The sequence below is a fragment of the Oncorhynchus clarkii genome, chromosome 4 (genome assembly GCF_045791955.1).
Source record: "Oncorhynchus clarkii lewisi isolate Uvic-CL-2024 chromosome 4, UVic_Ocla_1.0, whole genome shotgun sequence".
NCBI classification, from domain to species: Eukaryota; Metazoa; Chordata; class Actinopteri; order Salmoniformes; family Salmonidae; genus Oncorhynchus; species Oncorhynchus clarkii.
Window position 1 is genome coordinate 90,080,686 of NC_092150.1, and position 15,596 is coordinate 90,096,281.

General features: G+C 43.8%; 1 protein-coding gene across 1 annotated transcript in view; it reads left to right on the top strand.

Annotated features, from left to right (window-relative positions):
* LOC139407431 (sorting nexin-17) overlaps positions 1-10,116 on the top strand; it is a 73,961-nt gene extending 63,845 nt beyond the window's left edge. The window contains exons 9-15 of the mRNA XM_071151216.1: positions 183-275; positions 3,282-3,485; positions 6,058-6,198; positions 6,323-6,400; positions 6,489-6,563; positions 6,710-6,751; positions 6,941-10,116. Of these exons, the coding sequence (XP_071007317.1) occupies positions 183-275; positions 3,282-3,485; positions 6,058-6,198; positions 6,323-6,400; positions 6,489-6,563; positions 6,710-6,751; positions 6,941-7,060 (753 nt within the window). The 3' untranslated portion in view covers positions 7,061-10,116. The remainder of the gene's footprint in view (positions 1-182; positions 276-3,281; positions 3,486-6,057; positions 6,199-6,322; positions 6,401-6,488; positions 6,564-6,709; positions 6,752-6,940) is intronic.
* The last annotated feature ends 5,480 nt before the right edge of the window (positions 10,117-15,596 follow it).

Here is a 15,596-nt window from a genome sequence, read left to right on the forward strand (position 1 = left end):
GCAATGTGTGTGTCATTGACTTGGAAATGTGTGTATGCAGCTGCCAAATGTGTGTGTTTTGGTGTTTAATTCAACAGTGGAATAGTTCACTTTGGACTTAAACTGAGGAACAGTTGTATCTGAAGCTTCTATGAGGAGGGTTTGGGGCAGAAAGATATTCCTTGTCTCTCTCTTCTCCCTAGACGGTGTCGGACATAGATAGAGGCTGGATCCTCGTTAACAAGGACCAGCACAGACAGCTGAAATCACTGCAGGAGAAAGGATCCAAGAAAGAAGTAAGCAAGACTGTCTCCTAGAACTATATCCCTCTTATTCTTCCAAGACTGTCTCCTAGAACTATATCCCTCTTCTTCTTCTACCAAGACTGTCTCCTAGAACTATATCCCTCTTCTTCTTCTACCAAGACTGTCTCCTAGAACTATATCCCTCTTCTTCTTCTACCAAGACTGTCTCCTAGAACTATATCCCTCTTCTTCTTCTTCTACCAAGGCTGTCTCCTAGAACTTTATCCCTCTTCTTCTTCTTCTACCAAGGCTGTCTCCTAGAACTATATCCCTCTTCTTCTTCTTCTACCAAGGCTGTCTCCTAGAACTATATCCCTCTTCTTCTTCTTCTACCAAGGCTGTCTCCTAGAACTATATCCCTCTTCTTCTTCTACCAAGACTGTCTCCTAGAACTATATCCCTATTCTTCTTCTTCTACTAAGGCTGTCTCCTAGAACTATATCCCTCTTCTTCTTCTACCAAGGCCGTCTCCTAGAACTTTATCCCTCTTCTTCTTCTTCTACCAAGACTGTCTCCTAGAACTTTATCCCTCTTCTTCTTCTACCAAGGCCGTCTCCTAGAACTTTATCCCTCTTCTTCTTCTTCTACCAAGACTGTCTCCTAGAACTATATCCCTCTTCTTCTTCTACCAAGGCTGTCTCCTAGAACTTTATCCCTCTTCTTCTTCTTCTACCAAGACTGTCTCCTAGAACTATATCCCTCTTCTTCTTCTACTAAGGCTGTCTCCTAGAACTTTATCCCTCTTCTTCTTCTTCTACCAAGACTGTCTCCTAGAACTATATCCCTCTTCTTCTTCTACCAAGACTGTCTCCTAGAACTTTATCCCTCTTCTTCTTCTACCAAGACTGTCTCCTAGAACTATATCCCTCTTCTTCTTCTACCAAGACTGTCTCCTAGAACTATATCCCTATTCTTCTACTTCTACTAAGGCTGTCTCCTAGAACTATATCCCTCTTCTTCTTCTACAAAGACTGTCTCCTAGAACTATATCCCTCTTCTTCTTCTACCAAGACTGTCTCCTAGAACTTTATCCCTCTTCTTCTTCTACCAAGACTGTCTCCTAGAACTATATCCCTCTTCTTCTTCTACTAAGGCTGTCTCCTAGAACTATATCCCTCTTCTTCTTCTACTAAGGCTGTCTCCTAGAACTTTATCCCTCTTCTTCTTCTACCAAGGCTGTCTCCTAGAACTATATCCCTCTTCTTCTTCTTCTACCAAGGCTGTCTCCTAGAACTTTATCCCTCTTCTTCTTCTACCAAGACTGTCTCCTAGAACTATATCCCTCTTCTTCTTCTTCTACCAAGGCTGTCTCCTAGAACTATATCCCTCTTCTTCTTCTACCAAGGCTGTCTCCTAGAACTATATCCCTCTTCTTCTTCTTCTACCAAGACTGTCTCCTAGAACTATATCCCTCTTCTTCTTCTTCTACCAAGGCTGTCTCCTAGAACTATATCCCTCTTCTTCTTCTTCTACCAAGGCTGTCTCCTAGAACTATATCCCTCTTCTTCTTCTACCAAGGCTGTCTCCTAGAACTATATCCCTCTTCTTCTTCTTCTACCAAGACTGTCTCCTAGAACTATATCCCTCTTCTTCTTCTACCAAGGCTGTCTCCTAGAACTATATCCCTCTTCTTCTTCTTCTACCAAGACTGTCTCCTAGAACTATATCCCTCTTCTTCTTCTACCAAGGCTGTCTCCTAGAACTATATCCCTCTTCTTCTTCTACCAAGGCTGTCTCCTAGAACTATATCCCTCTTCTTCTTCTTCTACCAAGACTGTCTCCTAGAACTATATCCCTCTTCTTCTTCTACCAAGGCTGTCTCCTAGAACTATATCCCTCTTCTTCTTCTACCAAGGCTGTCTCCTAGAACTATATCCCTCTTCTTCTTCTACTAAGGCTGTCTCCTAGAACTATATCCCTCTTCTTCTTCTACCAAGACTGTCTCCTAGAACTATATCCCTCTTCTTCTTCTTCTACCAAGGCTGTCTCCTAGAACTATATCCCTCTTCTTCTTCTTCTACCAAGGCTGTCTCCTAGAACTTTATCCCTCTTCTTCTTCTACCAAGGCTGTCTCCTAGAACTTTATCCCTCTTCTTCTTCTTCTACCAAGGCTGTCTCCTAGAACTTTATCCCTGTTCTTCTTCTACCAAGGCTGTCTCCTAGAACTATATCCCTATTCTTCTTCTACCAAGCTGGTGCAGAGTGACAGTATTATAGAAGAAGAAGTTGAATAGGTTGGAGGCAAAATCTCCTGTGTATTAGTTATAAAGTGGAGCAATGGCTTCCAATCAACTACATAGTAACTTTGTAGGTAGTCGCACAATTTAGTAGGTAACCGATTTTATCTCCAATACTCCCGTTAGGAAGACATTTTGGATTAAAAATGAAGCTATTGTAGAATGTTGTGGCCAGTGGTGTAGCCAATGTCTTCCTGCCTGTCTCTCCAGTTCATTCTGCTAGTTCATGTCTTCCTGCCTGTCTCTCCAGTTCATTAGGCTAAGATGTCTGCCTGTTTTTCCAGTTCATTAGGTTAGGATGTATGTCTGTTTCTTCAGTTCATTAGGCTATGATTTCTCCCTGTTTCTCCAGTTCATTAGGCTAAGATTTCTGCCTGTTTCTCCAGTTCATTAGGCTAAGATTTCTGCCTGTTTCTCCAGTTCATTAGGCTAAGATGTCTGCCTGTTTCTCCAGTTCATTAGGCTAAGATGTCTGCCTGTTTCTCCAGTTCATTAGGCTATGATTTCTGTCTGTTTCTCCAGTTCATTAGGCTAAGATGTCTGCCTGTTTCTCCAGTTCATTAGGCTAGGATGTCTGCCTGTTTCTCCAGTTCATTAGGCTAGGATGTCTGCCTGTTTCTCCAGTTCATTAGGCTAAGATGTCTGCCTGTTTCTCCAGTTCATTAGGCTAAGATTTCTGTCTGTTTCTCCAGTTCATTAGGCTTTGATTTCTGTCTGTTTCTCCAGTTCATTAGGCTAAGATGTCTGTCTGTTTCTCCAGTTCATTAGGCTCGGTCAGACGCTGAAGTACTTTGGCTACATCAAGTTTGACCCGTGCGTGACAGACTTCCCGGAGAAGGGCTGTCACGTGATCGTCTCTGCAGGCAACAACGAGCTTAACTTCCAGGTCAAGCTGCCCAATGAACAGATTAAGGAGGGGAGCTTCAAGGTCACGCGCATGAGGTGCTGGAGGGTCACTTCGTCTGTAAGTAACCCTCCCCCAAATTACGTTACTCTACTCTCTATTTTAAGTGTCCTCTGAATGCTGAATTTGGAGTAGAGGGAAGTTGTTCAGGGGAGGGGAACCAATTTCATAATTCGTTTTGGAATCCATCCAAATTATGACCGAATTGGTGTTAGCGTGACCTCTCACCTCCCCCTTTCCCCTCCCTCTCATTAACACAAGTGTGGTTCTCCTATTTGTCTCCCCCCCCCCCCCCCCCGTAGTGTGCCACACACATGCTTCTATTCCTCTCCTCTGGGTAAACTGACCACTTACACACAACCCCACAGAGCCCCTTTATCACCCAGCCAGACAGCTGTATGCTCATTCTAAGGCATATGGTGCAGGAAGGGACATGTACAGTGCCAATGTAGGACGAAAGACAGGTCATTGTCTGACTACAGTTTAACTGTCTTCACACACCTCTATAAAGTACCTCTATAACCTCTATAAAGCACCTCTCTAAACTCTATAAAGACCTCTATAACCTCTATAAAGCACCTCTATAAAGACCTCTGTAATCTCTCTAACCTCTATAAAGACCTCTCTAACCTCTATAAAGACCTCTATAAGGTTCCAAACTGCTCATCGTTAGATCTATGGGTTTCCATGGCCGAACAGCCGTACACAAGCTTAACATCTTGAAGTGGTGTAAATAGTGATGGAGTGATGAATCACGCTTTTCACCATCTGGCAGTCCGACGGACAAATCTGGGTTTGGCGGATGCCAGGAGAACGCTACCTGGCCCAATGCATAGTGCCAACTGTAAAGTTTGGTGGAGGAGGAATAATGGTCTGGGGCTGTTTCATTGGTTTGGGCCCCTTAGTTCCAGTGAAGGGAAATCTTAATGCTACAGCATACAATGACATTCTAGATGATTCTGTGCTTCCAACTTTGTGGCAACAGTTCGGGGAAGGCCCTTTCCTGTTTCAGCATGACAATGCCCCTGTGCACAAAGCAAGGTCCATACAGAAATAGTTTGTTGAGATCGGTATGGAAGAACTTGACTGCCCTGACCTCAACCCCATCGAACACCTTTGGGATGAATTGGAACGCCTACTACGAGCCAGGCCTAATCGTCCAACAACAGTGCCCGGCCGCACTAATGCTCTTGTGGCTGAATGGCATCCAGTTGGTAACAGGGAACATGGTTTAGTTCAAATCGAATCAAATCAAACCAAATGTATTTATATAGCCCTTCGTACATCAGCTGATATCTCAAAGTGCTGTACAGAAACCCAGCCTAAAACCCCAAACAGCAAGCAATGCAGGTGTAGAAGCACGGTGGCTAGGAAAAACTCCCTAGAAAGGCCAAAACCTAGGAAGAAACCTAGAGAGGAACCAGGCTATGTGGGGTGGCCAGTCCTCTTCTGGCTGTGCCGGGTGGAGATTATAACAGAACATGGCCAAGATGTTCAAATGTTCATAAATGACCAGAATGGTCGAATAATAATAAGGCAGAACAGTTTAAACTGGAGCAGCAGCACAGTCAGGTGGACTGGGGACAGCAAGGAGTTCTAGTTCTATCCCACCCCCCCACTACACGGACCAGTAGTTAACGGTTCTACTAAACTCCCCCTCAGGGATCCTAGTCATATTTAATGAGTGTTCCTCTCCAATCAAACTATTTCCAAACATCCTAATGCATCAGCTGTACATTACTAGGAGAAGCATCTGAAAAACACATCTGAACTTAGAATAGAATCTCTTGTTCCATCTCATTACCCAGGGGGCTTGAGGATGAAGTGGAAACAGACTGTTTTTCCAGAAGGAGACTCCTATAAACAGTAGGACTAGTGAGCTAGCACTATGATGACGAGACGGTGTATATCTGTCCCAAACGACCCACTGCAGAGCCCTTAAGTAAAGACTGTACACTAATGGGAGACGAGTCCCGAGTCCTATGGGAGACGAGTCCCGAGTCCTATGGGAGACGAGTCCCGAGTCCTATGGGAGACGAGTCCCGAGTCCTATGGGAGACGAGTCCCGAGTCCTATGGGAGACGAGTCCCGAGTCCTATGGGAGACGAGTCCCGAGTCCTATGGGAGACGAGTCCCGAGTCCTATGGGAGACGAGCCCCGAGTCCTATGGGAGGCGAGCACCGAGTCCTATGGGAGGCGAGCACCGAGTCCTATGGGAGGCGAGCACCGAGTCCTATGGGAGGCGAGCACCGAGTCCTATGGGAGGCGAGCACCGAGTCCTATGGGAGGTGAGCACCGAGTCCTATGGGAGGCGAGCACCGAGTCCTATGGGAGGCGAGCACCGAGTCCTATGGGAGGCGAGTCCCGAGTCCTATGGGAGGCGAGTCCCGAGTCCTATGGGAGGCGAGTCCCGAGTCCTATGTAGTAGTGCACTTTTGACCCGAGTCCTATGCTCACAGCATCTGATTGTACCTTCAATCAGGGAAGCTACACCCTCTGTCCTTTAGCTAACATTACATTCTCTGTAGTGTAGGCATTCATTAGCTGCACAGACTGCTTGAGTTGGGATGATGATGACGATAATGGTGGTGGTGTCCAACCATAGTGACCCTGTCTCCTTTCCCAACCGCAGCAGGTCCCGGTAGTGAACGGCTCCTCCTCCCCAACCCCGGGCCCCTGCTCCTCAGCCAAGTGTGAGGTGAAGTTGGAGCTGGCCTTCGAGTATCTGATGAGCAAAGATCGTCTCCAGTGGGTCACCATCACCAGCCCACAGGTCAGAGGTTAGGGTTTAGAGGTCAGGTCAATATGGAGTCACCCAAGAGATAGGAGTTTAACCTCTGCGCTAATGAATGAAATATCTAGAGTTGGTGTGTGTGTGTGTGTGTGTGTGTTTTCAGGCAATCATGATGAGCATCTGTCTTCAGTCGATGGTTGATGAGCTGATGGTGAAGAAGTCAGGAGGAAGCATCAAGAAGGTGCGTGTTTGGTCTTTGGTGATGGGACAGATCCACCTTAACTTGTCTGCCGTGTTCTGACTTCCTGTATTCATTATGTCTTGTTCAGATGCTAAGGAAACGTCACAATGGCCCCCTGCATCGGTCTGAAAGTCAGCAAGCTGTGAAATCCCCCCCTCTACTGGTGAGAACGGGGACTGCACAGGTCTATGATATATGCCACTGATTACCGTACACCCCCGGAGAGAACACGTTTAGCTGTTTTTTTTTTAATGGAAAGATCTTCTACTTGATGTTTCACCTTATTTGTGACCTTCCTCTCCCCTGCAGGACTCTCCTGACCCAAACCGAGACCAGATTGTCAAACTCTCAGTGAGTAATGTTTCTGCTTTGATCTCCCAAATGTCAAGTCCACAGAATTACACAGAGAATCACAATTAACAGTAAATCATTTGATCTCTATGGTTGAGTCTCTGTTTTAGGTGGCTGGGGGTCGATATTGAAATGTGTAAGTGACTGTTACTCTAACACGATGTCTCTGTTTCTCTCTCTCTCTCTCAGACTAAGCTGAGCTCTGTGTCTCTCAGAGGGATCAGTGCCTCCAACTCAGCCAATGACATCAGCGGCAACGATTTCCATGGCAACTATGCCTTCGAGGGGATCGGGGATGATGACCTGTAATATTCACCCCTTCCCCACCTCCACCTGTCGAACGCAATCTGCAAAGATTCCAAGCTGAGCCGAGCGGATTGTCTGATTCTGTAAGATTGTAGCCCTTCCTGGGAGTCTGCTGCCTGCCTTAAGATCAGTCTTGTCTTATCAGCTTCACAAAGACTGCCATCTATCTTATGTGTTTCAGGTACAGAATGACTGACTACCCACTGCCCTCCTGTTTTACAATCCTATCCCCCGTATTCAACTTAATAAAATATCAAGAACAAATAGAACTAAAATTACACTCTGAAGTCTAATCCACGGGGGTCATGCTGTGAAACACTCAATTGACGTTGAAATGACTAAAACCAAGTGGAAGCTGTGTATCAGTGATAATGGACCTACGTCTATAGTCTCTTCACTCTGTCCAGCTTGATAAGTCATTTATAGTCTCTTCACTCTGTCCAGCTTGATGATGAGTCATTTATAGTCTCTTCAATCTGTCCAGCTAGCTGACAGCCATCTATAGTCTCTTCAATCTGTCCAGCTAGCTGACAGCCATCTATAGTCTCTTCACTCTGTCCAGCTAGCTGACAGTCATCTATAGTCTCTTCACTCTGTCCAGCTAGCTGACAGTCATCTATAGTCTCTTCACTCTGTCCAGCTAGCTGACAGTCATAGAAATGAATGCTGGACAGGGATCATAGTAAATTCCAGAAATCCATGCTTGTAACATCAGTAGCTACAGTAGACTATGCTTGAGAGGGAGGGGCAGGTAGCCTACAAACACACTGGCAAAGGTTTTCAGCTGGCAGGCACAGACAGACACTGGAATTACTTCCTGAGTGATAAAGTGAGGGCTTTGCATTGGTGCTTTGTTGCGTTTTATTTGTTTTTGTGGGACTGAAAAATACCCAGAATGTAAAAGAGCGTTATCAACCAGTTCCCATGCTTTTAGAAGAACGGTTCTGTTCCGGAACAGTATTGATCACTTCCATTCTCGGTTCTGGTTCTGTTCCTCAGAAAATGTAGTTATTTTTCTGTTCTGTTCCCTGAACCAGTTCCAACCCCTGGTCTTCATATATGACTTTCTACCATAGAGCATCCTGACATTCCTTCATTCTACCATAGAGCATCCTGACATTCCTTCATTCTACCATAGAGCGTCCTGACATTCCTTCATTCTACCATAGTGTCCTGACATTCCTTCATTCTACCATAGTGTCCTGACATTCCTTCATTCTACCATAGAGAGTCCTGACATTCCTTCATTCTACCATAGTCCTGACATTCCTTCATTCTACCATAGAGAGTCCTGACATTCCTTCATTCTACCATAGAGCGTCATGACATTCCTTCATTCTACCATAGAGTCCTGACATTCCTTCATTCTACCATAGAGTGTCCTGACATTCCTTCATTCTACTATAGAGGGTCCTGACATTCCTTCATTCTACCATAGTCCTGACATGCCTACATTCTACCATAGAGAGTCCTGACATACCTTCATTCTACCATAGAGCGTCCTGACATTCCTTCATTCTACCATAGAGCGTCCTGACATTCCTTCATTCTACCATAGAGAGTCCTGACATTCCTTCATTCTACCATAGAGCGTCCTGACATTCCTTCATTCTACCATAGAGCGTCCTGACATTCCTTCATTCTACCATAGAGAGTCCTGACATTCCTTCATTCTACCATAGTCCTGACATGCCTACATTCTACCACAGAGAGTCCTGACATTCCTTCATTCTACCATAGAGAGTCCTGACATTCCTTCATTCTACCATAGAGAGTCCTGACATTCCTTCATTCTACCATAGTCCTGACATGCCTACATTCTACCACAGAGAGTCCTGACATTCCTTCATTCTACCATAGAGCGTCCTGACATTCCTTCATTCTACCATAGAGCGTCCTGACATTCCTTCATTCTACCATAGAGCGTCCTGACATTCCTTCATTCTACCATAGAGCGTCCTGACATTCCTTCATTCTACCATAGAGCGTCCTGACATTCCTTCATTCTAAAAGGGGCCTTGTGTCTTTGTCTTCATCAGTGTCTTTTCTTTTAGCCTGTAATTCTGTCACATCAGAAATCCAAGGTACGTTGTCAATTCTAGCTCTTGAAATGGATTACTTATCTGTGGAATGTAAGTGTTAATGTTGCCAATATGCCAAAATTGTTTTTCCCAATAACTTCCTTTGTAGGGTGTTATTGATCTTCCCCATTTCATAACAGTGCTGTTTTAATGATGATTAATATGAGTTTTAATGTGAATCTCCAAGTACAGGTTTCAGACTTGTTAATATTGCCAGAAAGATGATTGGAACATTTCCACTTCTGGTCCTGTGGTCCACTGTGGGTTTACCATAGGTCGAAACGCAAAACCCACCAACCAAGTGTCAGCCTTAGCTAATGCGACCTCACCAGCTAGAATCTTGCAGGAGGAGATGTGGTTTGATTTGGTCGGCTGTACTGCTTGCACTTCCTGAACCCAGAATTTTGCACAGTGTTACAGATGGAGATGGATATTTATTAAGTAATGTGGAGCATGATAAACAATGGTCTGCTTCCTAAATGCCACCCTATGTCCTATATAGTGCACTACTTTAAACCAGGGCATTATATAACCCTATTCCCTATATACTGCAGTACATAGGGAATAGGGTGCCATGGAATATTTCCAAAGGGTTCTGAAAATCCATAATTTCTTGTTCTCCTCCCCCCCCCTCCCCCCTCACCGATTTGTTTTGTGGTTCTTCATAAATGCCAAAATTATAGTTTACTAAAGCATTTTGCACAACAAACTTTATACCATGACTTAAAAAAACAAAAGTGACTTATAGATAGATGTACAATATTCTGAACGTTGTAGTAACATCTAAATAGTCAATAGTTTGTCATCAAAAACAGATCAAATGTAATCAATTGTTTACAGAATTTTTTTTTTTTTTTTTGTAATGAAAAGTAAATTAAAATACCATTTCTGATTTTGATTATTGATTGTGTTAGTTTAGCAAACAAAGTTTTGGGGGTTTGTGTAACATTTTTCTTGAATAAACATTGAGGCAATCATCTCAAGAGCTGCTTAATTGAAAATGGACATATTTAATCTGTGATCTCATGTCCAAGGACACAGATGAAAGGTGGTATGGAAAAATTCATTTACAGCATTTTGTTAAATTGGATTCCACAGGAGTTTATTCAAAACATTCCCATTTTGTTAGCATCAATGTAACCTGGATTCCAGGCTTTTTCCTCGTTGATGAACAATACTTAGTCTCGTATTACCATATATTGAATACTAATAAAAGTAGACACGGAGAAAGTAGACACGGAGAAAGTAGACACGGAGAAAGTAGACACGGAGAAAGTAGACACGGAGAAAGTAGACACGGAGAAAGCTATAGGAGGATCGCCTTGGGGTCCAAGAGCCGCTTGTGTTGTCTTGCCTACGGTCATTGTAGTAGCCTGGGTACCAGTCTGTCTTAGTTATTAGCCTTCCACTCACAATCACACAGAATAAAATGAGTGGCATGCTAGCTAAACAGACTAGTACCCAGGCTATGGAAAGTGAGCCAAACGGCACAAACAGATCTGGGACCAGGCTATGAGGAGGAAGCAGAATGTTATCTCAACCAGCTGTTCTGATCAAATGTAGCGCCATGGCAAGTCAAGGAAGTGCAAACCCATAGACTGTGCTCTTATGGAATGGATGGGTGTTTTCTGCAGAGAATGTTGTTTGCATCGGCCAAAATGGCACCCTACAGTATTCCCTATGTAGTGCACTACTTTTTTATTAGGACCCAATGGCACCCCTATGTAGTGCACTACTTTAGACCCCTATGGGAAATAGGGTATCATGATGATTCCCATCACCGTATTATACTGTGAAATGAATTTAAATAAATGTTTAAGGTGCCAAATTATACCAACAATCTTGAGTCTGTATTTGTATTAGCCTTGGATGAACAACAGAATGTAACATTCATTCTACTGGTATAAACTAGTGAAGGGCCTGTGTGTGTCAGACGAGGGAGAAGTCTCCTTACTTCAGATGGAAGGATTTCTGATGTGCTGCATATCAAACCTAAAGTGATCCGTGTCTCAATTATCTACATTAACTACATTATCATTCCATTTACTGTCGGTTCCCTTCGGTTGGTATAGCCTACATTATCATTACATTTACTGTTAGTTCCCTTCAGTTGGCATAGTCTACATTATCATTCAATTTACTGTTAGTTCCCTTCAGTTGGTATAGCCTACATTATCATTCCATTTACTGTTAGTTCCCTTCAGTTGGTATATTATACATTATCATTCAATTTACTGTTAGTTCCCTTCAGTTGGTATAGTCTACATTATCATTCAATTTACTGTCGGTTCCCTTCAGTTGGTATATTATACATTATCATTCCATTTACTGTTAGTTCCCTTCGGTTGGTATAGACTACATTATCATTCCATTTACTGTTAGTTCCCTTCAGTTGGTATAGCCTACATTATCATTCCAATTACTGTTAGTTCCCTTCAGTTGGTATAGTCTACATTATCATTCCATTTACTGTCGGTTCCCTTCAGTTGGTATAGCCTACATTATCATTCCATTTACTGTTAGTTCCCTTCAGTTGGTACAGTCTACATTATCATTCCATTTACTGTTAGTTCCCTTCAGTTGGTATAGCCTACATTATCCCAACATGTATTTACTTCCTCTAAACACTGTCACAGCCATGTGGTTACTTATTATGATGATGAACCAGAATGCAGACCAAGCCATAAACGATTGAACCGGACTCATGGCGCCATACTTGGCGGTGTCGTCACACCGTTCCATGGTTCGTGCAGGCTATAGACGAGGGTTATAACCTATACTCGGCTGTGTCGTCACACAGTACCATGGTTCGTGCAGGCTATAGACGAGGGTTATAACCTATACTCGGCTGTGTCGTCACAGTTCCATGGTTCGTGCAGGCTATAGACGAGGGTTATAACCTATACTCGGCTGTGTCGTCACACCGTTCCATGGTTCGTGCAGGCTATAGACGAGGGTTATAACCTATACTCGGCTGTGTCGTCACAGTACCATGGTTCGTGCAGGCTATAGACGAGGGTTATAACCTATACTCGGCTGTGTCGTCACACAGTACCATGGTTCGTGCAGACTATAGACGAGGGTTATAACCTATACTCGGCTGTGTCGTCACAGTTCCATGGTTCGTGCAGGCTATAGACGAGGGTTATAACCTATACTCGACTGTGTCGTCACAGTACCATGGTTCGTGCAGGCTATAGACAAGGGTTATAACCTATACTCGGCTGTGTCGTCACAGTTCCATGGTTCGTGCAGGCTATAGACGAGGGTTATAACCTATACTCGGCTGTGTCGTCACAGTTCCATGGTTCGTGCAGGCTATAGACGAGGGTTATAACCTATACTCGGCTGTGTCGTCACAGTTCCATGGTTCGTGCAGGCTATAGACGAGGGTTATAACCTGCTATTCTCCTTATGATCCACTAACCTTTCAGCATATCATGGGTTGCAAAATTGAATGTGGCAATTTTATAGAAAGAATAAAACCACTTATTTCATGCATAAAGGCTCTTAAAATATGTTTTTAAACACTTTCCTAACCCTAAATAAAATCTACAAGAGGAGTATTTTTAAATCTACCAGTTGGTGAAACGGGGACTCATATTTTGACGGTTTTCTTTCATTGATCTCTAATATTCTGAACGGTTCTCTCCGTTATAGTCTGTCGAACAAATTTAAATTGATGTCTTAAGATAAATGTACTGAAAACTGTATTTAATGACAACGCCACAAGAAAATGTTGGCCAGCAAGTGGTGGGGGGGGTGTGTCAGTGGTTCAATTACATGTATTCAGCATGCACAAGGGAACCGCGAACTACTGAGAAGTGCGTAGGAAATTACGCAATTTCCTAAATTGGAATCGTGCCCCCAAAAATACAGAAACAAAAGAATGCAGTCTGATCTCCCACTGAGTGAACACAAAGTGTTTTATTTCAAAATACTTAAGGCAAATATAAAACCATCAGAACAAGAGTTACACTTGGACCGTAGATAGGTAGGGCTGGACATAACCTTAAGCGCCACACACACACACACACGTCTGTCTTAAAGCTCACACACAAAACATCTCACCTTCTACACACAGTGAGAGGGGAAAAAGACATTCAGCCAGGGTTGGGTTGAATTCCATTTCAAATTGAAAGTGAAATTCTAATTGTCCTTTTGAATCAGTTTACTTCTGAATTGACTGAAATGGACCCCCAAACCCAATCACAAGAAATGTGGGGCACTCCAGGCTAGACTAATCAATGCATTTCAGATTATCCATCATTTCGTTACAACCTGATATTTGTTTTACTGTATATAGTAACAAATGGACTTGACAAGATGAAAAGTTCATGGTCATTTTGTATATTTCTCCCGTATAACAAGCTTAATGGCACATCACACATTCAAGATTAAAGGGGAAATCATTATTAAAAGAAAAGCACATTAATGAGGATGGTCACGTAAACAAAATAAACGCTATATATATATATATATATATACACACACACACTTTAGACCAGAGCCCTATGGCACCCTATTCCATTAATAGGGCACTACTTTAGACCAGAGCCCTATGGCACCATATTCCATTAATAGGGCACTACTTTAGACCAGAGCCCTATGGCACCATATTCCATTAATAGGGCACTACTTTAGACCAGAGCCCTATGGCACCATATTCCATTAATAGGGCACTACTTTAGACCAGAGCCCTATGGCACCATATTCCATTAATAGGGCACTACTTTAGACCAGAGCCCTATGGCACCATATTCCCCATGTAGTGGACTACTTCTGACCAGGGCCCATAGGAAATAGGGTGCATGTGGGGAAGCATACTTGCTTCTTCAAGTAGTAACAAAACAGGAGAACATAACAAATGGGCTTCACAGTTAATATGAACACAGTGAGCATTTCCACAGCAACACACTACAACTTTTCTTAAATATTCTGAAAATTGTTTTGTATTTTTTTTTTGGAAAGTTCAACTTGAAATGGGAATGGTCTACTTCAACTAAACCCCAAAAATAATTTGTGTATATATATATATATATATATATATATATATATATATACTGGTCAACAAAAATAAAGGGAACACTAAAATAACACATCCTAGATCTGAATGAATGAAATATTCTTATTAAATACTTATTTCTTTACATAGTTGAATGTGCTGACAACAAAATCACACAAAAATGATCAATGGAAATCAAATGTATCAACCAATGGAGGTCTGGATTTGGAGTCACACTCAAAATTAAAGTGGAAAACCACACTACAGGCTGATCCAACTTTGATGTAATGTCCTTAAAACAAGTCAAAATGAGGCTCAGTAGTGTGTGTGGCCTCCATGTGCCTGTATGACCTCCCTACAACGCCTGGGCATGCTCCTGATGAGGTGGCGGATGGTCTCCTGAGGGATCTCCTCCCAGACCTGGACTAAAGCATCCGCCAACTCCTGGACAGTCTGGTGCAACGTGGCGTTGGTGAATGGAGCGAGACATGATGTCCCAGATGTGCTCAATTGGATTCATGTCTGGGGAACGGGTGGGCCAGTCCATAGCATCAATGCCTTCCTCTTGCAGGAACTGCTGACACACTCCAGCCACATGAGGTCTAGAATTGTCTTGCATTAGGAGGAACCCAGGGCCAACCGCACCAGCGTATGGTCTCACAAGAGGTCTGAGGATCTCATCTCGGTACCTAATGGCAGAGGGGTCAGTCACCCCACACCATGACTGACCCAGCGCCAAACCGGTCATGCTGGAGGATGTTGCAGGCAGCAGAACGTTCTCCACGGCGTCTCCAGACTCTGTCACGTGTGCTCAGTGTGAACCTGCTTTCATCTGTGAAGAGCACAGGGCGCCAGTGGCGAATTAGCCAATCTTGGTGTTCTCTGGCAAATGCCAAACGTCCTACACGGTGTTGGGCTGTAAGCACAAACCCCACCTGTGGACATCGGGCCCTCATACCACCCTCATGGAGTCTGTTTCTGACCGTTTGAGCAGACACATGCACATTTGTGGCCTGCTGGGGGTCATTTTGCAGGGCTCTGGCAGTGCTCCTCCTGCTCCTCCTTGCCTAAAGGCGGAGGTAGTGGTCCTGCTGCTGGGTTGTTGCCCTCCTACGGCCTCCTCCACGTCTCCTGATGTACTGGCCTGTCTCCTGGTAGAGCCTCGAAGCTCTGGACACTACGCTGACAGACACAGCATGAGCTGCACTACCTGAGCCACTTGTGTGGGTTGTAGACTCCGTCTTATGCAACCACTAAAGTGAAAGCACCGCCAGCATTCAAAAGTGACCAAAACATCAGCCAGGAAGCATAGGAACTGAGAAGTGGTCTGTGGTCACCACCTGCAGAACCGCTCCTTTATTGGGGGTGTCTTGCTAATTGCCTAGAATTTCCACCTGTTGTCTATTCCATTTGCACAACAGCATGTGAAATGTATTGTCAATCAGTGTTGCTT